The sequence below is a fragment of the Vespa crabro genome, chromosome 3 (assembly GCF_910589235.1).
Source record: "Vespa crabro chromosome 3, iyVesCrab1.2, whole genome shotgun sequence".
Classification (NCBI taxonomy): Eukaryota; Metazoa; Arthropoda; class Insecta; order Hymenoptera; family Vespidae; genus Vespa; species Vespa crabro.
In genome coordinates, this window is record NC_060957.1 from 12183632 (window position 1) to 12208702 (window position 25071).

Genomic DNA, 25071 nt, shown 5'->3' on the forward strand with positions numbered 1-25071 from the left:
CGTTTGTCCGGATTTGAAGGGGGGGAAAAAAAAAAAAAAAGAAAAGAAAAAAAGAAACAAATAGAAGAAAAAGACGAGATTTCAAATAAGGAAATTATTATTTGGAAGAATTCCTAAATATGGATCATAATAGAACACAAATGATATATGTATTCCTATACGTCGAGTTCTGATTGTTGTCTCTTATTCTCTCTTTCATTAGCACACTTTTTTTATTTTTTTATTTAAGTCAAATAAATAGGAAAGATGATGACAAATGTTCCATTAAAATGAAAACAATCATATAAATTATAAAAATATATATCCCAAAGAGAGAGAGAGAGAGAGAGAGAGAGAGGGAGAGAGAATGAGAGAGTGAGAGTGAGAGAGAGAGAGAGAGAGAGAGAGAATGATGCGCGCCGATCGCGATACACGCTTGGTTTCTTCTTAAAGAAAGAAAAATAAGTGAGTGGGGGCGGAAGTAATCGCTCGGGATATACTATATTCTCTTATGCACTTTGATGTACTTCGTGACAGGACAGGTGAAAAAGCTTGGAGAAACTGTGTTATCGAATACTGACAATTCCGAAAGTGCACAGTGTCGTATTCGTGCACTCGAATAACGGTGAAAGTTGCTCTGTGTTTAGAGATGTGCAGATGATGTTTTTTTCTTTTCTTTTCTTTTCTTTTCTATCTTCCTTTTTTTTTTCCTTTTTTCTTTTTTTCCTTTAACATCCATTAAAAAATACGTCACAGACGATATATATATATATATATGTATATATATATATATATATATATTACGAGCGAGTAAACGTATGAAAATAATTGGGAGTCGTCTCTATCATCGCTGAGAGAAGAAAACGTAACGGGGCTCCTTTCTTTTCGTTTTGTTCGGGACGATATATACGTTTCTTATCCATAAAGTAGGAGGGCCTCAATTATATATATATATATATATATATACACATATATATATATATGTATATATATATATTTTTTTTTCTATATTACCATATAAAGAAAGAGAAAAAAAATCATCGTGTCCTCGACATGTTTATGTTAAAGTGTTCATCGATATGGTTTTATAATTTTGCAGTCAGCTTATGCAAATGAAATATACCGATGATAACAATTTCTCTTAGAATTAATCGCTTAGCCAATGTCGCGCCTAGTGTTTACAACGCATAAAGAGCTATGACAAATGTGAAGTTGTATCAATATAATGCACTGTTGGAAAATGATCATGGGAAAGGATCAGATGTATGTAATAATTTGATACATTGCACGTTGGATTTTATTTCGCAGCAAGTGCTGGAGCAAACTGCCCTAGAAAAAGTCAGTATGCACAGCTCTTGTCTGTAAGTGGCAGTGAAATTAGAGATTTTAAATCAGGGGATGCCTAGCCTACACTCGCTCGTCGTACGACGAGCCCCCTTAATGGATATGGGCACGACAAATAGTTCAGTAACTTCTGTTAATCCACCTAATAAAACTGTCAACAATCAGAAGAAAATAGATAAGACCAATAAACTCACTGGTATAAGATTACCCTTGTTACGTAAAGAATCAAGTGTAGTCAATCTTTCTTTAACCGAAAGAACTTTACCAGGAAAAGGCATAGATTCTCCACTTTTAAGGCCTGAAAGCAGTGCTAGTTTAGAAGCTCGAGGCAGCAGTTGGATTAATTTAGCTCCTGGCGCTCTTAGAAAATGTGAAACTGCAGTTGGATTAAGTACGTCAGCTCTAGAGGGTAGAGCTATCAATCGCAGTAGAGTTTGCTCTCGCTGTTCTAGTTTGCTGTCATTGGCATCTAGCTCGAGATACAGTTTAGCTGCTGGAAATTTTGTCCCAACAGGTTCACAACAAACAGTTGGAAGAATCTTTTGTAAGCTTTGTCTTACTGATACGTCCCTATCCAAAACATTTAAAATTGAAGGCTGTGGTTGTTTCTATTGTAAAGATGTAAGTATAAATGATTATATCATTTGTATTGTCTATTAAACTCATGTTGTGATCCTGCAATAATTCATTATCTTCATATATCAACAAAAGATATAATCATTGCTAATATAAATAAAATTTTTCAGTGTATGAAAGCATATGTCGAATTTGAAATTGAAGAAGGCGCATATGAAATTAGCTGTCCAGATGCACAATGCGAACAAGGTGCTATCCTTTCGTTAAAGGAAATTAGAAGTCTTGTTAGTGCAGAGTTAATGGAAAAACATTGCAAGTTTCGTTTGAACAGAGGTAAGTAAAAAATATGATTGTTAATTCGTGTGAAATTAGAGATGAAATGTTTTGATACTAAATTTGATTTTATACAGATGTTTCAATGGATACAAAACGTGCGTGGTGTCCACGTGCAGGCTGTGAAACAATATGTTCAATCAATTCCAATGGAAGTAGTAGTACACCTCCTGGACCTGTCCACTGTCCTAACTGTTCTACAGATTTTTGCTCCTTGTGCAGAGAAGCATGGCACAATGGACCCTGTTCCGATCTTCCATTAGGTATACCATTTGACAGTGATCATATTAAATGCTGTCCCATGTGTTCTGTACCTATTGAAAAAGACGAAGGATGTGCACAAATGATGTGTAAAAGATGCAAACACGTTTTCTGCTGGTATTGTTTAGCTTCTTTAGATGTAAGTATTAGTAATAAATATAATTTTCCTATTGAATTTTTGTGACATAATACAAACTATAATTTTATAAATATTATATATACTGATATATTATTGATATTTTAGGATGATTTTTTGTTGAGGCATTACGACAAGGGACCATGTAAAAATAAATTAGGTCACTCACGAGCATCTGTAATATGGCATAGAACACAAGTAATTGGGATATTCGCCGGTTTTGGTTTGCTCCTACTTGTCGCGTCTCCTTTGCTACTTTTGGCTGCTCCATGTATAGTTTGCTGTAAATGTCGTATTTGCGGTTCTTCTAGACTCGAACAGGAGGATGGCGATACTGCAACATAGAAACTGTAAAATATTTTGAGTCCCTTTCTTAATCTTACATATTAATAATCTTTCTCTTATAAAAATGGAACGAATAAGGTAGCTTCTCTCATAAATGAGCTAATATAATAATTGGCATTTTATATAGATATACATTGATTTTTAATGATTTTTCATTTGTAAAAAAAAAATAAAAAGAAAAGAAAGAAAAAGAATTATTTATATATTAGATAATAAATATTTCTGTTCAGGGTTTTTTTTTTTTATTTTATATAAAGCGAATTTCTTTTTTTATCTAAAGCGAATTATAATTTTATGGTACTAATTTAGGATTTTCAAATATTCGTAGCTGTTGTTATATGCAAGAACATTCCAGAAGAATCACTATATTTGTGAAATATTAATTTTATACTGCCATGTAGATTATGCATTGTACTCTTATTTACAATGGAAATGATTATTATTTTATGGTTTTTTTATTTCTTTTTGACTTTATGTGATAGGAACGTGTGACATGCAGATTGAAACAGTGTATATCTATATGTGTGCCTAAAATAGGAACTCAGTGAGGCTCAGACTTAAGCTTCGACTGATATTTTAATTGTGGACTACACTATACAATATTCCACTTGTTCATATTTTATTTATGGGTACTTTCATATATTTACTTTTGGTGAATTAACAGTGTGTACATTGCATGTACATTATTATAGAAAATATAAAATAATTTGGTGGGGTAAATAGAGCACGCATTATAAAAATTGTATAGATATATCAAATCTATAGTGTTGATATATTGTTATAATAACAACTTGAACTCTCTAAATGAGTTCAAAAAAATACATATGTGACTATGTTTAAAATAACAATGTTATATGTAATAAGGCAGAATGTATAGGTTGCTATTAATTCAAGCAGCCGTGCAATTCTATTTGTTTTTTTGATGGTACATAGATGTCATATCTTGAAATATAATTTTTTTTTTGCTCCTGAAGGTAAGAGCAGCCATAGTTTAAAATAACACACACATATACACATATAAACAAAATATAACGCTGCTGTAATGAAAATAATCTCGTTGTTTCATGTGAAATAGGACAACTTAATGTAATGTTAAGTAGTCTAGGTAAAAAATATCAATTTTTTCTTTTTAATTCGAGACAAGAATTATAATAAATTTTTTTCTTTGTTATATATTCGGATATATTATTTCGTTTAGAAAGTCTTCAATATATATATATATATATATCGTGAAATAATTCTTAATATTTTATTTACTATAATAGAGATTTATTTTATGTAAATAAAAGCATAAAACAAAGTAATACAACTATGTGTGCATATGTTGTAAAACTAGAGCTACAATAAGTTATATTTTTAAGCTTGGTATATAGCAATTATGTATATTTTGTATTATAGTGAACGATTATGGCTGCCAAATTTGCACATCAGATTTATTATAAAATATTAACAATGAGCAAAAAAGTATTACCGAAGAAATGTAATCTGCTTTATATGTTCGGAAGAAAATGTAAATTTTTTATTATTAGCAAGATTTATATATATAGAATCTTTTTTTGCATATCCAAGTTCATTAAATAATCATTTATTTTATTGTTTACGTTTAAGCAAGCATTTTAATTTTTTATTACGAACAAATATATCGTTAAACGATGAACGACTTTGAATATTTTATGTTGTATCTTTTATTATAATATTCAAAAAAAAGAAAAAAAAAAAAAGAAAAAAAAACCAATTTTTTTTTATTATCACTTTCTTAAGAATAGTTGCAAATCTTGGAAAAATAAGCGAAGATAAAGTTACGATGTATCGGCGATAGACTTAATATAGATGTAAAAATGCTTAAAAAAAAAAAAAAAGAAAAAGAAAAAAAATAGAAAAAAAAAAAAACTTTCATTTTGTAAGTAAAGATTCAAATATACTGCGCATTAGTTCTTGTATATATATAATGACAAGAGGTGCAAATTCAGATCATAATTGATCGATGTGTGTGCATTTATTAATTGGTTGTATATGATCATAACTTTGAGGTCTTATTTTTCTTCTTTTTTATTAAAAATAACGCTTCTCATTCTTTTTTTTTTTTTATGTTAACTAGACATTTATTCATTTTTTTTTTCTTTTTTCTGTAATTTTTCATGTAATCAGTGCTTCTTGGTGAAGGATATTAGTATATTCACTTCGTTTATACATTTTGCGAAGGAATTTACTAATTACGTCTGTTTACTAGATTTGCATTTATAATATTCTCGCATGTATGCGTTTCAATCCTCTTCACTTTCCATTTTGATAACGCAGATAATTGCGTTATAATTAAATGCTGTAAACAGTTAAGAAAATAAATTCGAGATATGCCCGCGCCGTACCTGTTTATAGATAAATATGTTTTATATATAAAACGTTTGTTGTGTAATTATTTATATTGAAATTTTTATTTACTATCTTTCTTGTTTTGAACATTTTCTTTATCTTTTCTTTTTTTTTTTTTTTCTGAATGGAAATCAAATATATTTATCGTAAGATGTCTTCGCGACAAAACAATAATTATCTTCAAGTTTCGTTCTGAATAAAAACTTCTTTCCTTTTAATTATGATACTATTACTTTTGGATTTGGCATTTATTTAATTATTTTTTATTTGTATTTTTTGTTAATATTACACATAGTGTTTATAATTGATTAAATGATATAGGAGAGAAGAGGTTTAACATTTGATAATAATAATTGAAACGTATATCATTTATATAATAACCCATTTATTGTTTTTTTTTTTCCTTTCTAAACGTAATATTTTCTGTAAGAAAATATGATAAAATCGATTGGGTTAAAAATTATTTGGAATGAAAAGATTCGCATATCTATGAGACACCATCGTATACAAAACTTCCAGGATATTCGATAACAGCAGATTTCCGTTCGTGAGAACTTCATAGGGCTGCTTATCGAATAAATCCTTCGTATTTTATCTAATGGCGTCACATTTGCTAATCTTAACGGACCATAAGTATAAAATTAGGAGATGGTTATACATTTTATAAATTACAAGACGACAGAGTCCTGTAGTTCCACAAAAGCTGTGATAGATTCTACATTAAACGTTTAAGAAAGTAGAATGTAGATGATCAAAATAAAACAAAAAAAAATATATATATATATATATAACAATTGATAATATAAGTATAATGTTATTGTATTAGTAGTGGCATTGTAAAGTGAGTAATGTGTCGACAAATACATAGTTAATGAATTCAATAAATGTGATTATATAAACAAAAAGATATTGTAAAAAATGATATGAGAGAGAGAGAGAGAGAGAGAGAGAGAGAGAGAGAGAGAGAGAGAAAGAAAGAGAGGAAACAAAATGATTACTTTATAAGACCCTTGGCTTTAAACAAATCTCTCATTAATCCCTTTAAATATCCGATTTCCCGCTGTAGATCCTTCACTTGACATTGTAATTTTTCATTATACTCGGTGAGTTCACGCTCCTCGCCTAAAATATCCTTAATCTCTTGTTTTTTCTTTTGCCTGTATCGCGTTGCCGCATTTTTATTTTGTTCCTTTTTCCGTACTTTTTTGTCCTCGACCGAGGGACGAGAGTACGGTTTATGCCGATTTTTGTTATTGATGTAACTCGATTGCTTCCTGTTACTACAGGATGTTTCAGCGATCCAGTCTGGATCATCCGTGGAATCTTCGGAAGAAGCGCAACTACCACTTGGACTGGTACATGGACTATACGGTGGTGGTATGTCCTCTGTATGGGATCGTACATATTCATCTACGACCGCTAGATCATTGGCGACATCTCCTCCAAGTGGATCCAATGACATATTCTCAGTATTCCATTGTTCCGATATACATACTTCGCTCTGATAGACATCAGGCTGCTTTTCTTGAGGTACTATGATATTATATACAGGCTGTTGACTCGATATTATAGGTTGTACCGTTTGCATCACCGGTTGCAAGGTAACGAGTAATTGTGTATCAATGGCCAATGATTTATTTGGTGGAGGTGATTGAGGTGGGGTGAGCGTTGAAACTGACGAAGGGATAATCTGATGGCAAGCCTCAACATCTTCCAAAACAGTTTCGAATTCTTCCAACAATGTTTGAGTGTTATCGTGCTGTTGTTCATGATTCTTTATTATAATTGGATATACGACTGGTTTGTTTTGACCACACTCCGGTGCTGGCAATTCTTCGAATATTGGCACATCAATTTTATCCTCCAGCCAATCCGAGAAAGGTTCTGCAAAAAATAATCAATTATATAATTACATTCCTTATTATCGTTACGTGATACGCAGAATAAGCTAAAAGTTTCTATCCTTGATGGAAGTTTTATAATTTGAAAGGATAATTAGCCTGAAAGATCTCTCAAGAAAAAACAATCTTTTGATTCAATCTGTATACCATAATATCAGATATATATATATATATTTTTTTTTTTAATTTATGTAATAGAAAGTTTCGCTTTATTCTCTTTCAATGACATTATTATTATCGAATCATTTAATGCGCGAGAATATTGATCTTTAGAGAACAAATAAATGTTTTTTTTTTTCCCTTATCTATCTCAATCATAATGCTTTACCTTTACAAAACATACAGAGAAAAACATGAGAATTAATTAACAGTACATTTACTGGATCTTTCTTATGAATAATAATGTAGGAGTGCCGCATTGATGTATATATAATTTCATGGACATTACTGGTTCAACTAGAAAAACAAGTTACTCATTTACAGTTCTTGCTCTGTTACTATTGAATTTATAAAGGTTGGGCATGCACATTTAATTAAGTTCTTTTTTTTTTTTTTACATATATCACAATTGAAGGAAAAACAACGACATCTCTTAAAAAGAAACTTTGTATATCTTAATATGATCTACTTACGATTAGAAGAACAAAATATTACTTTCCACGTGATTTATTTAAACATATGTTCGATTCGTGAGTCATAATTTTTTTCTTTTACCTTTTACCGATCTCATTCTAATTTCTCTCCTTCTTTTCTTTTTCTTTTTAGAGGAAGAGAAGGATATTCATGGTAAATTTATGAATATTCATGGTTAACTTTCTTAGATCAAAATTATTTCTAGATTTAACTCTCTATGGTAGGCCCTGACCCATTTTCTTGGTTGAAACTTTGATCGGAGACAACTCGATACCGTTTAAAAGTTATCGTCATTTAAATGCAGGGGCCAGGAGGTTAGATAAGAATATTTCTGTGTGTTACAACGAAACAAATCGTACGGTGAGTTTTGTTCTCTAATCGATCGCTCTCTCTCTCTCTCTCTCTCTCTCTCTCTTTCTCGCGTTATTTTTGTTATATAGAATTTATTTCGTTTATTAAAAAGACCTGGAGTACAATATATTTTTTGGAAAAACTGCGATAATGTTGAATCATCCGAAATTCCAATAGTAATATATAAAAAGTTGTACTGAAGGAATTTCAAGAGAGTTGCCAAACAAATGGTCAAAGTGATAAAGTATGATTAAGTTTTGATAGAAAGAGAGAGAGAGAGAGAGAGAGAGAGAAAAAGAGAATCGCGGTAAATAAATTCAGCAGCTTTAATTAAGAGACTTTCGCGATCTTCTGCCCCCTTCTAATTCTCTCTCTTTCTCTCTTTCTTTCACGAGAATAACAGTTCGATCTTCTCTGAGGATTTTTCATTTCTTAAAAAAAAAAAAAAAAAAAAAAAAAAAAAGAGAGAGAGAGAAGGTCAATAGTCTTTATTCGGGAAAACACGTCTGACGTGCTGTTAACGAGGATAGAGATAGAAGACGACATGTGACTCTGAGTCCAATCATCATAGACCATTTCTTTTTCCCTCTTTGGCGGATTGATAAAAGTTTATTTCTCGTTAAACGTGCCCCTCCTTCTCCCTCCAATCATCTATCACCCTACTCCTTTAGTCTCGTTTATTTCACCAGCATTCTTTGACGAGTTACTTTCCGTTTCTTGGCATAACGCCTAACATTACTTTCCGTTTCTTGGCATCTCTCTCTCCTCTCTCTGTCCCCTTCTCTCTACCAACAATGCAATATCAACGAGCGCAACATATGTTTATTCCACGTGAATATTCAAATGATTCTAGAATGATAGAGAAGTAGATCAATTGTATTCGTTGCTACTGCGTAGTATGTATATACATACATACATACATACATATACATATATATATATATATATATGTTACTTACATAGAAACTTGTTGATCATTTTTAACTTATTTCAATAAGAGATCAATCTTATCCGATTCTACTAGGGGTTTCCCATCGAAGATATATTACGTGTCGATCGATCCGATCGATGAGTATGTATATCGCGATAGGGAATGATAATGAGACATGATGTTTTTAATTTAGAGAGAGAGAGAGAGAGAGAAAAATAATAATAATAATAATAATAACAATTTCGATTATAAAGAAGAATAATAGAGTGCGATAAAGGGAAACCTACCCGTGTAACATATAGCAGCCATTATAATCAAGCCACGGCAACGAGATCTTCGCGTGAATGTTTTTGTTTGACAGCGATAGAAAGTATACGTATATGTTTGTGCGTATATATATATATATATATATAATAAATATATACACGTGTTTATATATATACTTTTATATAAATGTTATATATGCGATATATATTATATATATTTTTTTTATATATATATATATGGTAGTAATTTATATAATTAAAGGTAAATCAATGTTTATAGCACGACGACGTAGTCTCGTCGAATAAACGACGATGACGACGACGACGACGTATTTTTAAATTAAAAGTAATTAATGGTCCAAATACATAAGATATATATTAAAGGTACACCAAAATCTTCACCGATTCAACGTCTTTTCACGAGTTTTTGAGAGTTGACAATGATCTCGCGATTCCACGTGTAGCGATATGCGAACTGCATGCTATTATATAACATTAACACACTCCAACATCGAGACGCCGGATCTTTCACTTGTGTCACTTTTAGAGATGCCAGTATTGTCACGTTTTTCTTTCTAGTTATTGTCAAAATATAATAGTCCCCTCTCTGAGTGCCATCAAATGTATGTATCGTATCTTGTTTCAGAATTATCTCCGTATGGAATTATCCGTTTCGTTTATTATTTTGTCTTTTTCTCTTCTCTTTTTTTTTCTCTCTTTCCCACACTTTGGTGATCGTAGAAGAAAACTCTTGGATCAGACTTTGTTTTCTTTGAGATCGAATATCAAACACGCGAAAGAAATCTTATCAATGACTCAAAAAAAAATGTATATATATAATAATATATATGTATATATATATATATACAAGGGTGTATATAATTGTTCGATTTAATTATGAGAAGAAGAGGAAAAAGAAATATCGTAGATTGGATTTAAGAAAAAGCTCATTTCGTTTTTATTTTTCTTTCTTTTAGTATGTATTCTTCTCCTTCTCTCTCTCTCTCTCTTTCGCGGCAGCTTGTTCTTTCGTTGTTATATTAGTTACGCATGTGCCGAAGATGCACGATGCTCTCCGATCGTAAACATACACATGTACACGGGGCACTACAAAAGTATTATTCACCACGGTAGCGCATGCGTCAAGTAATATATTGTGTTTGGATCTTCTCAATTTTTTTCGTTCTCTCTTTTTCTATATATATATACATACATACATACATACATATATATATATATATACAAACACACACACATATATTTATACGCACATGTATTTCGTGTTTATGTTTTGATAATCGATCGTATTAAGATATAAAAACACTTTTTAAAGGACGATTTTATTAATCCCCGAAGATACCGCGCTATTGAAAAGTGATCGCGTACAAGTCTCGCATACGACTTGGCTGTATACTGAAGTAGAACCACTCCTCCTTATCTTTGGACTTTCCCCCCTCTGTCGCTCCTACTCCTTCGTCCCGAACGCTCCTACGTCATCACCCTATCGGCCTCCAACCGGAGCCATTTACGTAGAGGTTAACCAGTTTGTCCCACTCTTTTTCAGGAAAGAAAGAAAAGAAGAAGAAAAAAAAGGAAACAACTGAGAAGGGAAAGAGAAACAGATAGTGAAACCGGGTGAAATCAATTGAGTAGGAGAGAGGCGAATAAAAAATACATATGTACAAAAAAAAAAAAAAAAAAAAAAAAAATATGTACACATGAACAATTTCTAGAGATTAATATTTTTTATACGATCAACCGTTACGTTCACATCCAATCTCTTTATACCATAATCCCTTTCGCCATATTTTAATGCGATCGATAGTGTACTATTACTAACTATTTTACTCTATGAAATTGGTGCTGTGTGGGAAGAATTCATAAAGGGGCAGATTTTTCTTTCTCCGTTGTCAAGAACGATTCGATGAGAGATGACTCGTTATTATCGATAATTCAAAGCCCTCTTTTTTTTTGGGTTTTTTTTTTTTTTATTGTTAGTAAAGCAAATCAATGATGCTTGTTAACGTTATTCAAGTATGACGAATGAAATATAGATAGGACAGAATAATCTCTTTAAAGTATTTTGAATTTGTGTATAAAATAAAAAGAAGGATTTCCTAGAGATTATATCTTTTTGATTAAATTAATCAACTTGATCAAGTGATTATTCAAAATCTGTTATATTTTAGTAATAAATTACCTTCTTTGATCCATTCATCTAATTCTTCCAAAAGTTTTGTTGCCACTTGTGCACGGTTTGTTGGTTGATCATCGTACATAACAGGTTCAGCAGCATATTTTGTGAGTTCTAAGGACTTGTCGTCAAGTAAAAACCAATCATCTTCAGCATCGGCTTGAGATGTCCCCTTAGGGGACTCTGGCTCCAGCTTCCATACCCACATCTCCTGGTCCTGATTGGTTACCATTGTTTATGCGAATCCAATCAAGGTGCAATATAAAACCGTTAAAAGAAATTTGTGTCGTCTTTGCGACGTAGCTCGTAGAGAGCGCCATATTGGCTCTAAAAAACATAATATTAATTTATTTTAATACTTGTGAAGTTATAAACGATTAAGTTTCATATATGAAATAAATTGTTTAATTATATAACTTGTTTAATTATATAATCAATGTGTAAGAGAGATCAATTAGTCAAATTTAGTTTTGTTGAATAATTCAATATAAATAAGACTGTAAATGTACCTCTGTAAAAGTTTTATCAATATATTATTCATTGTTATAATAAACAAAAATTGCGAAATCCTTCGTTTAAATATTCAACTTCCTAAAACTTTTAACCTTTAAATCTTAATTTTCATTTAAATATACAACATTCAATAACTTCGGCTAAGTTTAGCTAAGTTTGTGCAACAATTGGAAATGTTCGTGTTGTATCGCAAGTGTTTAAATCTGATAACTAGATCGATATCATATTATGATGCAATCATATTTATCGTCAGAGGAATTTCAGTATAATATCTAATCTGAATAAATATGAACGATGTAAGAGGTTTGCATATAATATGACTTGTAAATAAGAGAGTGATGTTATTGGAAATGAATTTATAAGCAAATAGGAAACAGAAAATACAAGATTATTAAGCGCGTCGTCGTCGTGGCACGATGACTCACAAAATGGCAGCACGTTGGCGTGGCCTCATTGATCGATCTTTTTCTAGTGCGTTTCTATTTTTTTTTTTTTATGATTAATTGATAAAAAGTACTCACTCCATTATTAATTAGTTGTATTGGCACACTTGCGTGTGCAAGTTCGTTTATCACTAATAAGTCATCTTCCTCGTATTATAGAACAGATTAAGATTTCAAACGTCTTCCTTCTACGATTCATGGATAACGAGTGAACGTCTCTCTGCGACGGAGTTTGCCTGACGAAGTCACGTGACACTGTTCGATCCCACCATTTTCACCAATCACTGACCAACAGTACCGAATTATGATTTTACGTCGCCCTACACTTTTTATTTCTTTCATTTTTTACTTTTCATTTTTTCTTTTCTTTTTTATTATTTTTTTTTCTTTTCTTTTCGACGAAACGATATATATATATATAAATAATACATGAATTAAGCGAATTCGAGAAATATCACATTGATAACCTAACATTTTAAAATGTTAGGTTATAAATTTTTGAAATGCATAGATCGTACGATTTACTTGAAATTGTAAAAAAATGATTTTATTGGGAAAAAATAATTATCATAATATATTTATAATGTGTCTGAAAAATTACAAAAATAATATTTTATAAAATAAAAAAAGAGAAAAAAAATTTCTGATATATGCTAGATTTATATGATCGATGTAAAAGATTTTCATAGAAACAATTTTATTTCGTCAATGAAATCAAATCAGAAAACAAATCGATGCGAGCGTGTTATTTAATCATTACAATCAATAAAACAGAAAGAAATCTTATAATTAATATTCTAAATGAATTTTCAAATGTTATTACTATTCCTTAGACAAAATAGAAATGTTTCGTTTCTGTCCTGTACGGCTAAGGTATCTATTTACTTTTACCGATCTTGCTTTACTCGTTGCCCTAAATATTTAAGACGTAAAAACCAGAGTTTGTTAAGAGCATGGAAAAGATTTATTTCTTACAAATATATCAATATATTATGATATAAAATCTAAGTAATAATGATTAAAATAAAAACAATGTTATATTTTTTATTTGAACATAAATATATATATATTATAATATTAATAATATTAATAATAATAATAACAATACATTAATATTATCATTAATTTATAATATTACACATAACATTAATATAATATTGATTTTGTAATATTAATTTCTCCAACAACAATTTATTTATTTTTGATATATGCAATATAATCTTCCCGAAATTTTTTGTTCATTAACCAACCAATTTTTGCCCTAATCCATACAGGTGCAATAAGACTGAAAAATGTTTGAATATCATGGGCCCAATATCCGCTGCTTGAATCTACTTTACCGAGTGTGGCTATTGCATTTTTGGCATAAGTCGTTGGATTAGGAACAAATAGGCTGGATACCTGTTATTACATGATCATTTAAATCTATGCATATTTTTATCATTAATTAAAAAGATATGAGATATTAATAATATTCAAAAGACAAATAAAATAGACCGATGTAAATGATATGAAAGAATGAAAGGAAAGAAAAAAAAAAAAAAGAAAAAAAAAATTGATAACTCATACCTGAAATCTCGGAATGAAGGCATTCATTTTGGTATTGATAAAGAATGGTGACAAATGTTGAATCGTTATACCAAATTTCGAATATTCGATTCTAATTGCATTGGAGAAACTTTTCAAATATACTTTGGTTGCAGCATAGACGGTCATTAATGGTAGCGGCTGATGTTCCGAGCCAGAAGATATATTAACGATTGCACCTTTTCTACGTTTTTTCATTCCTTCAATAATTAATCGCGTCATCATCGTGGCAGCCCCCACATTTATTGTTATAATATCCCATAGCTCATCCTCCGGAACTTCGTTGAGATACATTGGATAACTATACTGTTTGCCCACGTTATTCACTAAATAAATATTGAATATTTTAAATAAGTATTATCGAGCAATGGCTTTGATATAAAAAAAAAAAAAACCGGCGAACAATCAAAATTTCTTTCTTCTTCTTCTATTAATTAATTATTCTCTTCGATTAATTAACATTATTAGAATTATAATAATTAAATAAATGTAAATTAACGAAGGATATAATAATAGTTCTTATATCTCGAACAAACAACGTCTGTAATTTCATTTGCTTTTACGAATTAAGATATCGTTATCGGTCACGAGTTTTTATTTTCTTTCCTTTATTTTTATTCAATTAAAAGTATAATTTTTTTTTCCTCGTGTAATTTACTGCATCGATAAAAAAAATTTTCTTTCTAAAGAGTCTTTTAACAAAATCAATGTATAAGTCGATAATATATAAAAATAATGTATATATTCCTTTTTTACTCACCCAATATTCCAATTGGTATATTTTCCAATTGAGATTTGATTTCTTCGTAGATCAGTTTGCCTTTGCTAAAGTCTGCCTGTATGATCCTCACTTCTATGTTAGGATTAACGTTTAATATTTCAGACTTGGTATTTTCCAATTTATCTAAACTTCTGCTTATTAAGATTAAATTAATGTTTCTTGTAGCTAGTTCCATTGCGTAAGCCTTTCCAATTCCATCGGTTGATCCTGTTACCACTAGATTGAGGGAAAAAAAAAAAAAGAGAGAGAGAGAAAGAGAGAAAGAAAAAAGATTAATAATGTTTTCCAAATTGATTTGTTTTTCTTTTTTCTTTTTCTCGACTTACCTGCCCATTCGCCAAATTTCGTGCGCAAATTGATCGTTTTGGAATTGATAAGGGGAAAAAATATTTCCCATATAATAGATATTAAATGATTTGCGAAATTAAATAATAACCAAAGTGCGATTAATCCGCTTAATAACCAGAGTATTATTAACGTCATCATTTTCTTTAAATGAGTTCGTCTTCAATTAAACGCATAAACTGAAATATTAAAAAGTTATGTTTAATTCTCAATGTACAGATAATTCAAAGAAAATGTTTGTCCTTTATGTTTATGTTTTGAATAATTTACTTAAGTTTTTTAATAAAACTGAGCCTGAATCTTTCAAACGCTTTTGCTATTTAATATCAAAATTATCAAGCACATATATCCATTACGAATCAAATATATGATTTATCATTAATACGATAACTTGCGTAGAAACAAACACTTATACTTTAAACGATTGATAAATACTACGTTATTGTTATCACTCGAATCACAATATTGTCTTTCTTTGACGTTTTTATTGGTCGTTTCGATTTACTATATAAGCTGTAGTTTAACCAAACATTATAGTTTTGTTTATCGCAATACTCGGTGATACAATATTGGTATAACAAAATTAAAAACACTTTGTAACTTTTAAAAAATCGAATCCTCACGTTGGATATTTTCTTTCATTTTTTTTAATATGTCTCTTAATTATTCTCTCTCCCCCCACCCCCTGTCTCTCTCTCTCTCTCTCTCTCTCTCTCTCTCTCTCTGTACCTTTCCCTTTCTTTTTTACTTTATTTATATGCTCTTTCTTTCAGAGATGATCCCTCGACGATATCCAACGCAAGACTAAAAGTGATTTGCTACAGGTAACTATATATAGAAAATGTATGAACATAAGTAACTTTCTACGAACGACCTTGAAATTATGTACAAATAACATGTTATTGCTTTTTTAAAATAAATCTTTTGTTTTATTTTTTTTTAAATTATTGACAAAAGCTTGCTCTTTTTTCTTCTTTTATTTTTATTCGTTTTTACTTTATTATTTGTCGTGATTATCAAACGAAAAATATTCTCATTGAAAAATCATGAATATTTTGTATGATTTTTTCTGATTTTTATAATGCAAAAAATATGAATAAGTTATCCATGAGTTATTCCATTAAACATTATTATATAATTAATATATATATATATATATTAATTAATACAGATTGTACATATGTACGTACGTTCGAGATAAAGAAAATTATTAGTTAAAATTTAACCAACGTTTTTTCCAAGTGAAAATTTTCAAGTGGGAAAGGGTTCATAGTTAATGCACGATAAATCGAGGTTGCTGGTGTAACATTATCGTGTAATCATTCTGTTATGGTTGTCCCAAATATCTCCCCATTCTAACGATGTTCATTAGTTTCGAACATCAGTACTAGATGTCGATTTAACGATGTCGTACTTTTGAACTTTCTAATGCATTTTATTCGATTGAAAATTTCATAAAAGAGGAATTCATTGGAAGAATAAAAGAAAAAAAAAAAAAAAAAAAGAAAAAAGAAAAAAGAAAAAAAAAGAACAAAGAAACGACGAAGTAAATTCGATCCTAAGAATACGATACTCAATTTATACGACACGAGAATATTTCATAAAATGCATCGTATAAGAGAAACTTCGATGATGTAATCGATAATCAATAATATTATAGATCGACAATACTTATATAACGACATCAAATTACAATATTTATAAAGAGTATTTTCTTTTTCTTAAAAAAATATTCTTAAAAATATCCTTTAATATATTAAGTCGACCGGAAAGTAATGTTGCTTTCTTAAATTAAATTCAAACGGATAAATTTTTAAACAAGTTTTCATTTTAAATCACAATCAAATATCGGCATGCGCAGAAACGACATTACTTTCCGACATTAATATGTCCTTACAAAATATGCTTTATATAAAAAAGATATTAAAATATAAAAGAAAAAAAGATGTTTAAAAAAAAAAAAAAAAAAAAAAAGAAAAAAAAAGAAAAAGAAAAAAACAAATGTAATAGAATAGATAATAAATATAGCATGGATAATAAAAAACAAGGTCTTTGAGAATACGATATTGAGATAAAAGTCATCTTTTAAAAATTTCTTCCGACGAAACAATTGAGTTATTATCGTGGATCATTTGTGCTTATATAAATATATACTAACTTAATAATTTTATTATCGCTTTTGTATGTGTCTGTATGTGCGCGAGTACGCTATGAATTTAAGTCCCAAAAGTTTCTATTATATATTATGCCACATAACAATCGTTAAATGTGATCAAGATGAACAAATCGTCTCTATTATTTTTTATAAATATTATAAACGATTATATTGAAGATCGTAATTAAAGAATTATTTCGAAAATTCGATATTACTTCCATTTATTCCGTAATAATGTTTGATTTGCACATTGTTAAGTCCACGAATGTATATATGTACAAATAATCGTTATATTCTCAATTGCGTATAAATAATTATTATATTCTCAAAGCAAAATTCCATTATGATATTTATCAATAAAACTTTTTTTTTTCACTTTCACTATGTCGAGAAAGAATGTTCTAGCGCGATTAAGAAAATAAACATAGCTGGTTGATTCGTCAAAAAAAGAACTTGATTTTTGTAACTGATAGTTTCTCGTATTTAATATAACTAATTAACAAATTTGATTTCGTTCACTTTCACTATTTTTTACATTGGCTTCTTACACTTGATTACTTGAGAACTTATTTCGCCGATAGTTGTGGATAAAATAATGGATAAAATCCGTAATGGATGAAATCGTTTAATTATCTTTTTAGATGTGACATATATATATATGTCACATCTAAATATGTATAATATATATATATATATATATACATATACATGTTAGAACATTCCTCTTAAAGCGCGATGTTGTAAGCGAAGAAGAGAAGAGGATCGAAGACAGAGAGATGGAGAGAGAGAGGGAGAGAGAAAAAGAGTGAGGGGAAAAGAGAAAGAAAGATGTTTTACGAGAAAAGAGGCGCGCGCAGCTTCTTTCGCTCGCTTTAACACGTACACACGTATACATAGAACAGGGAAAGAGAGAAAGATAGAAAGAGAAAAAGAGAGAGGGAGAAATATGCATGGAAAGGTCCTCTCTCCAGTACGTGTATCGTCTTCGTGAACAGAAGATAGTCTCACTCGTTGCGTTTCGTGCTCTTCTATTATATTTCCTTTGTTTTCTTCAAAATGTTCTTTCAAAAAAATCATTTTCTTTTTTCTCATTAGAATTTTTCCACACATATATATATATATATATGTGTATGTATGTATATCTGTGAAAAAACAAAATCTGTTTTATTTCCAATAGTTTTAGAGAAGGAGAGAGAAAAAAGATATTGCCTTATCACCTTGAATTTTGATCTCCTCTCTCTTTTTTCTACACATTCATCGTTCACTTTGTTAATCCTCATAACAGAGAAGCATTTATTTTCCAAGGTATGAAAAGATTCTCTGTTTGAATTTCCCCGCTCTCGTAATACGAAATATTCTCTATCTTTTTCCTATAGTAAATTGCTTGACGAATAGGCTAACGTTTTGTAAGTACGCCGCGGGATACGAACTTCGGACATTATAGATATTTCGGCCCTGTCAGTCGAGAGGGCGAAGTTGAACCACAAGCCCGTTGTTTTCCTTCGTACGATAGCTTTTAAAGGAATTCAACGAAATTTAACGACTATTATCATCGTATCTCAATCGATCGATAATCAAACCGAGAGAAAAAGACAGGTATTTATTTTAGATATATTTACATATATTTAATCGTTCCTCGACAACGTAGATGCAATGAAAAATATTCAATGAAAAAAAATTTTAAGAAACAGCAAAGTTGTAACGCTGATTCGTAAAACACGTGCGAAGCATCTGTGCCGAACGTAAACTTAAAATGGAAGTGGCCTCGAAATGGTTTAGAATGTCGAACGGCTTTCGTTTCTTTTTCTTTTGTGTTAGGTAGATATCTGAATATTTGTACAGTCTTGGTATATTATTTTTTTTTTTTCCTTCTTTCCCTTTTCGAACGAATTTGAACGAAACTCCATGTTAAAAGTTCGCAAGCTCTACGTGTCGCATTTATCGATTATTTATCTTTCATCTTGGAAGACAAACACTGGTTCGAGTACAAATTGCTCGATGTATCTACAAATCGATTACGACATTATTTTATTTTACGATTTATTATTTATTTTACGATTTCGACAACTTTTTCTTTCTTTTCTTTCTTTTTTTCTTTTGCTTTTCTTCTTCTTCTTCTTCTGCTTCTTCTCCTTTTTTTGTTTTCTTTTTTTGTTTTTTTGTTTTGTTTTTAATTCTCTCCAGAAATAAAACCCAACCGTTCTATCTTTTTCCTTCAAATCAATTTTATTACAAATAGATCGAGGAAAATGATGCAATCGGAGTTATGAACCATGACACCAAAGCAACGGTTCATACGGTTCGTTCGCTTTTAAAGAGATTTATGAGTTGACGAACGGAACCATTGGTTCGTATTAGTCAACTCAAGAGTATACGACGATCATGATTTTTATTTTTTTTCAACTTTCTTATTTTGTATTTCGAGTTAGGCTCGTCGTCGTTCCCAATAAGCTATCATAATACGATACTCGAATGTCACGTCGAATCGAATTCTCTCTATATCGATTAGATCATTTTCTTTTTTGTTATATGTCATTATTTATCCGACAATCTTTCATTTCCTTTTTCCATTGACACAAAATACGAAGATACCAACTGGCAAACATGTTCTTTTTCTCCCACGTGACTTGCATGCTTCGCGCGTAAACGAGATCGAGATTACGTTCTACTTCTATAAACTGGATTCCGTTAAGCCGATCCGTTGTTTAATCCGTTACTTTTGCATAAACGTTCAGACGATCATCTCTGTAAGACGGATACGCGTGATATCGACTAATTATATAATTATTTAATTATCGTAATGATTGACGACGTGTGATGATCGGTTTTTAAAAGAATCGAAAGAGAGTAAAAGAAACAAAAAAAAAGGAAAAAGAAAAGAAGAAAAGAAGAAGATAATAGTAAAAAGGAAAAGAATGAAAGAAAAAAGAGAAAAAGAAAAAAAGAAGAAAAACAACAAAAAAAAAAGAATGAGTGATCACTTTTCAAATAAATCTATAATTCAATGTTTCTCTTATGCGTGAAAAATTATTTCACACACGTTTAATACGGTTTCACATTCGATCGATGTCATGGGTAAAGTTCAAGAACAGGTTTTGCAAAGCGGTAATTGAAACTAGCGTACCTATATTATACTGTATATATATATATATACACACACACATACACCACACATTTATATATACATATATTGGGTTAATGTGATCTCCCTATCGCTAACGCAACCATTCCACACGCGTGCCTCTACGATTATTACATATATTAGTTATATATTTGACGGATTTCGTTCGTCGTCGTAGTTAGCGATAGTTACTTTTCAATATATACTCGAGGCTACCGATAAAATTAAAGCTCAACACTATTAATGTTATATATATATATATATATATATAAACGGAGACCGAGTTACGTATGTATATATGTATGTAAGTTAAATCTAGTTAATCGAAATAAAAGACCTACAATTTTGACCTCGTTTGTTAAATATTACATTTAATTTATTCATCCTGTATTGCCTTTCTAATGCAATAGAGTTTTTCGATTCTATCGATTGGATTGGAAGAAATTTTTTTTCAATTATTTCTCTTTCTTTATCTTTCTTTCTTTTTTTTTTTTCTTTCTTCTTCTTCTTCATTCCACGTTGGCAAACAAAGTTGATTTAAACATTGTACACTTTCGTCGTATTTACAGAAAGGATTGCGCAAGCGAGACGACAATCTCACGAGAAGATAACTCAATGTACCGGATGATCACGAGAGGACGATGATAGGATGTCGTGTCTTCAGGGCAATAATATTTATTCTCGTTATTTGGAATTCGATCCTAAATGCAGAGAAAACCAACGAAGAAGTTTCGTTAGAATATGGCAACTCGAAGTATCTTCAATCACAGAAGTATATGTACTCTTGGACAGGACCTAATGCATTAGCGAGATCCGCTTTGTTAGAGCGTCAAGAAAGATTACAGTATAATTGCGAGGAGATTTTTAGACATAATAATGCTGAAAACGGAACGTTAAGTCCTGAATCCTTTAGAAACATCCTCGTGGACGAACAACACGAGTTACTTTATTGTTATGTACCAAAGGTATATATATTTATATATATATATATATACACACATACATATATAAATATATAGCTTTTGAAAATTCTGTAAAAAATTAAAAAAAAAAAAAGATACATTGATCTCTAATAAATTCATGTGGTAAAAGTATTTTATTAAATTAAAAAGTTTGCTGATTAGGTTACATAAATCAGGTTTAATGTTCACAATTTAATTTCATTAATTACGATTATATAATTGTATGAAGAAGAGGTAAAGAGAAAAAAACAAAAAGAACTATTGGTAAGAAGAAAAAATTTGAAAAAATTCGAAATAAATGAATTATAGATCGAAGAGAAAACGTAAGGCTCGTTTCAAGGATAAATTCTTTTAACTTTCGAATTATATTACAGATTCGTGTGTCTATTATTCACAGAATTATTACAGTATCCTGCCATTTTACAGGTTGCCTGTACAAACTGGAAACGTGTTTTAATGATCGCCACAGGAAAGTGGTCTGGAAATGATCCTTTAGAAATACCGGCTGATCAGGCTCACTCGCCAGGAATTTTTTTAAGATTAAGTAATTACACTGCTTCGGAAATTGAGAAAAAATTAACATCCTACGACAAACTTATAGTCGTTCGACATCCATTCGAAAGGCTACTATCAGCTTATAGGAATAAACTGGAAGCGAAGCATGAAAGGAGCTCGAGATATTTTCAAACTCGTTTTGGAAAGAAAATTATAAAGGTAATCTACGCTATCCTGTTTCATAAAGAAAAAAAAAAAAAAAAAAAAAAAAAAAAAAAAAAAGACATTTTATTTTATTTCACTTAAAAGAAAATATTTTGCTTTATTTTATTAAAAAAATATTTTTATTTTATTCCATTTATTTATTTATTTATTTTTTTTTTTTTTTTTTTTCGATAGAAGTACAGAGTGAATGCTACGCAAGAATCATTGAAAAATGGTGACGATGTTACGTTCAGAGAGTTTGTAGAATTCATTACCAATGATACTGAAAATGGTACGAGGAACGAACATTGGAGACCTATATATGAATTATGTCAGCCGTGCGTAGTTAATTACAATCTTGTTAGTAAGTATGAAACCTTGGTGGAAGACGCTACAGAAGTGTTGGAAAGAATGAATGTCGTCACCGTCAAGTGAGTATAAATTTGCGATTTAAATAAGCTTTATGATTTATATTTGCCCAACCTTGGAATATTTAACATTTAAGATGACGATTGTTTTTATTCTTTATTCAGTTTCCCATCGAAACCACAGAGTACCGAGCCAACGTCCAAGAAATTGGATAGATATTATTCAACTTTAAGTTATAAACAATTGAGAAAGTTGGAGGATTTGTACAAATTAGATATGAAATTGTTCGATTATTCGCTGGAGGACGTTTTAGGATTTTCTTTAGCTTAAATTTATAGTGAGAGAATTAACGTGTACAGAAAACTGAGATTCGATGAATTAAAAGAGATTCAGATTCTGTATCTTTTTTTTTTTTTTATTTTTATTTATTTATATTAGAACGATATAAAATAATAGACTAGTTTATCTATTAAGAATTTCTGTCAAGTCACTACGTTATAACAATTTTAATTCTACGCTGATCATTGTCAACAATTTTATAATTTGAAATGAGATATATCCGTCGATATTTTTTTGTTCGATGATAGAACGAAGAAATTCGATTGAATTGACTTTGCATTTCTTATATTCAATTTTTCACGATTTTTATGTAACGAATTGTAAGCATAAACTCAATTAGAATTGAATTTTAGAATTAGAATTGAAACGTATTCGAATGTCAAATTGATATATTTCATTTGTATGTGATTGTTTTTCTTATTTTTTTTTTTTTTTTTTTTTTTTTTTTTATAATATTTAATACAAATAATTATATTGATTTGGATAAATTATAATTTTCAAGAATGTCAACGTTCATATTATATTTTTTAGATATTTTATATAATAACATATTAATAAGAATTATGCATTAGGTATTTGTTGAGATTGAAAGGAAACAAACGATGCAAAAAAGAAAAATAATGATTTTTTTTTAATATGAAACTAATAAGTTATCGAATAAGGTGGTTTTACGAAAGTCACGAAAAAAATTAAACAACAAAAAAGAAAAGAACAAAATAATAACGTATTTACGTAACATTTTGATAGAGTTTTGAAACGTATCTGTCGAAAACATTGTTCATCGAAGTCGATGTTTGGTTAGCGTGCTAAATTTAAATTAGGATTCGAAGATGACGAACGAGATGGGATTTTATACAGACTAACTTTGGATAAAGAGTCGAAGAACCTTAGTCTAATCATAAAGGAAAACTTACAAGTACGTGCGAGAACGAAAATAACTTTCCATCCGTCAATCAATTTGAAGGACTTTCGAAGAACGAGAGTTTATTGCTACGTCAATGATAACGAATGCATAAAAAAGCAATTGGGATGAATTTATGAGCAATGAAAACAGCAACAAATAGATTTAAAAGTATTTAGATTATTTCTCACGTGATAACAACAGCCTTATACGCGCTGTTACATTTAAGTGCAAATTAATGTTTTATATGAAAGGTAATGCATTTGTTAATGATGCATTAATTAAATCATGTATTTTCATATGAATTATTAACAAAAAGATTAGTAAAACCTTCGTAAACGAGTAAGGAGATCGTACGATGAAACTTTTTGATAAATCGATCGAAGAAAAAAAAAAATCTTTCAACGAGTAAGGATCGATTTATTGATTTATTTATTTGTTATAAGGTCAGTAGAAATTGTTAAGACGTAGAACTGTGCTCTATGTGCCACACCTTCGCGATTATGCGAACTTCCTACTTATATACGATATAAAAAGCTCAGTATCAAAAAAAAAAAAAAAAAAAAAAAAAAAAGAAAAAAAGAAAAAAAGAAATAATAATGATAATAAAATATTCCGTTCTTTGAAATATGTTAATTCTTTCGAAGACCTTCCGAAAACTAGAAACAGCGGGTTCCATTTTTCTTCTAGATTTTTTATTTCATGGCAAGTAGGAAAAATTGTTTTACATAAAAAAATCGAGGATTAAAGAAAGAAAGAAAGCAAAAAAAACAAAAAAATAAAGAGTAAAGAAACAAAATAAGAAATAGAGTGAGACGAGAATATTTATGAAAATTTTCTTTGATCAAATACTATCGTCATTCTCCTCGTCTCTACCCCACTTCTCGCCTCTCCCTTCTATCGTCACGTGTAAATCAATTTGGCGCCACACGTGAGGTGACTTCTTGTGTCTCGTTGAAAAAAAAAAAGAAGAAGGAAAAAAAAGAAAAAAGAAAAAAAAGAAAAAAGAAAAGAAAGAAAGAAAAAGAAAGGAAGAAGAAAAAGAAAAAAAATAAATAAGAATTCTTTTCGGTCTTCTCGTGTCATAAATTCGACACGTGGGCGTCCATCCGGACGAGGCATTTTGTTTAAAAATAAAAGTCACTTTCCGGCTTAGCGAATGTGAATTTGTCGGTATACGATACATCGATATCAACTCTCTCTGTCTCTCTCTCTCTCTCTCTCTCTCTCTCTCTC

At 30.0% G+C, this 25071-nt stretch overlaps 4 protein-coding genes across 16 annotated transcripts; 2 read left to right on the forward strand and 2 right to left on the reverse strand.

Moving 5' to 3' along the window:
• Positions 1-366: 366 nt before the first annotated feature.
• On the forward strand, positions 367-6326 carry LOC124423055 (probable E3 ubiquitin-protein ligase RNF144A). Of its 4 annotated transcripts, none has more exons than XM_046960331.1 (5): positions 367-604; positions 1048-1944; positions 2070-2232; positions 2310-2632; positions 2738-6326. In XM_046960331.1, exons 2-5 carry the CDS (start codon positions 1378-1380, stop codon positions 2972-2974), a joined length of 1290 nt encoding a protein of 429 aa, XP_046816287.1. In that variant the 5' UTR covers positions 367-604; positions 1048-1377; the 3' UTR covers positions 2975-6326. The 4 variants fall into 4 exon arrangements, with proteins under 4 accessions (XP_046816287.1, XP_046816288.1, XP_046816289.1 ...); XM_046960332.1 differs by having other exon boundaries at positions 1079-1944; XM_046960333.1 differs by having other exon boundaries at positions 1125-1944.
• On the reverse strand, positions 5710-12812 carry LOC124423056 (activating transcription factor of chaperone). Of its 2 annotated transcripts, XM_046960334.1 has the most exons (3): positions 12655-12812; positions 11627-11947; positions 5710-7228 (listed from the first exon to the last, which is right to left on the reverse strand). In XM_046960334.1, exons 2-3 carry the CDS (start codon positions 11850-11852, stop codon positions 6339-6341), a joined length of 1116 nt encoding a protein of 371 aa, XP_046816290.1. In that variant the 5' UTR covers positions 11853-11947; positions 12655-12812; the 3' UTR covers positions 5710-6338. The 2 variants fall into 2 exon arrangements, with proteins under 2 accessions (XP_046816290.1, XP_046816291.1); XM_046960335.1 differs by lacking the exons at positions 11627-11947; positions 12655-12812 and adding an exon at positions 9448-9600.
• A 908-nt stretch (positions 12813-13720) lies between these two features.
• Positions 13721-18079, reverse strand: LOC124423060 (inactive hydroxysteroid dehydrogenase-like protein 1). Of its 7 annotated transcripts, none has more exons than XM_046960351.1 (5): positions 17993-18079; positions 15271-15468; positions 14924-15160; positions 14146-14489; positions 13721-13977 (listed from the first exon to the last, which is right to left on the reverse strand). In XM_046960351.1, exons 2-5 carry the CDS (start codon positions 15428-15430, stop codon positions 13768-13770), a joined length of 951 nt encoding a protein of 316 aa, XP_046816307.1. In that variant the 5' UTR covers positions 15431-15468; positions 17993-18079; the 3' UTR covers positions 13721-13767. The 7 variants fall into 7 exon arrangements, with proteins under 7 accessions (XP_046816307.1, XP_046816310.1, XP_046816306.1 ...); XM_046960354.1 differs by having other exon boundaries at positions 17660-18035; XM_046960350.1 differs by lacking the exon at positions 17993-18079 and adding an exon at positions 16038-16113.
• A 309-nt stretch (positions 18080-18388) lies between these two features.
• Positions 18389-24463, forward strand: LOC124423057 (carbohydrate sulfotransferase 11-like). 3 transcript variants are annotated; one of them, XM_046960336.1, is made up of 6 exons: positions 18389-18749; positions 18821-19040; positions 21135-21530; positions 21954-22241; positions 22422-22657; positions 22760-24463. In XM_046960336.1, the coding sequence occupies exons 3-6, from the start codon at positions 21207-21209 to the stop codon at positions 22923-22925; spliced, it is 1014 nt and encodes a 337-aa protein (XP_046816292.1). In that variant the 5' UTR covers positions 18389-18749; positions 18821-19040; positions 21135-21206; the 3' UTR covers positions 22926-24463. The 3 variants fall into 3 exon arrangements, with proteins under 3 accessions (XP_046816292.1, XP_046816293.1, XP_046816294.1); XM_046960337.1 differs by having other exon boundaries at positions 18840-19040; XM_046960338.1 differs by lacking the exons at positions 18389-18749; positions 18821-19040 and adding an exon at positions 19067-20549.
• The last annotated feature ends 608 nt before the right edge of the window (positions 24464-25071 follow it).

Excerpts from the sequence above, each read along its gene's own strand:
- LOC124423055 (XM_046960331.1), top strand. The coding sequence starts at position 1,378 with ATGCCTAGCCTACACTCGCTCGTCGTACGACGAGCCCCCTTAATGGAT. Across the intron at positions 1,945-2,069 it reads GTTGTTTCTATTGTAAAGAT|TGTATGAAAGCATATGTCGA; the intron begins GTAAGTATAAAT and ends AAAATTTTTCAG. Across the intron at positions 2,233-2,309 it reads CAAGTTTCGTTTGAACAGAG|ATGTTTCAATGGATACAAAA; the intron begins GTAAGTAAAAAA and ends GATTTTATACAG.
- LOC124423056 (XM_046960334.1), bottom strand. The coding sequence starts at position 11,852 with ATGGTAACCAATCAGGACCAGGAGATGTGGGTATGGAAGCTGGAGCCA. Across the intron at positions 7,229-11,626 it reads AGATGAATGGATCAAAGAAG|AACCTTTCTCGGATTGGCTG; the intron begins GTAATTTATTAC and ends TATTTTTTGCAG.
- LOC124423060 (XM_046960351.1), bottom strand. The coding sequence starts at position 15,430 with ATGATGACGTTAATAATACTCTGGTTATTAAGCGGATTAATCGCACTT. Across the intron at positions 15,161-15,270 it reads GAAATTTGGCGAATGGGCAG|TGGTAACAGGATCAACCGAT; the intron begins GTAAGTCGAGAA and ends CCCTCAATCTAG. Across the intron at positions 14,490-14,923 it reads TATACCAATTGGAATATTGG|TGAATAACGTGGGCAAACAG; the intron begins GTGAGTAAAAAA and ends ATATTTATTTAG.
- LOC124423057 (XM_046960336.1), top strand. The coding sequence starts at position 21,207 with ATGATAGGATGTCGTGTCTTCAGGGCAATAATATTTATTCTCGTTATT. Across the intron at positions 21,531-21,953 it reads TTTATTGTTATGTACCAAAG|GTTGCCTGTACAAACTGGAA; the intron begins GTATATATATTT and ends GCCATTTTACAG. Across the intron at positions 22,242-22,421 it reads TTGGAAAGAAAATTATAAAG|AAGTACAGAGTGAATGCTAC; the intron begins GTAATCTACGCT and ends TTTTTTCGATAG.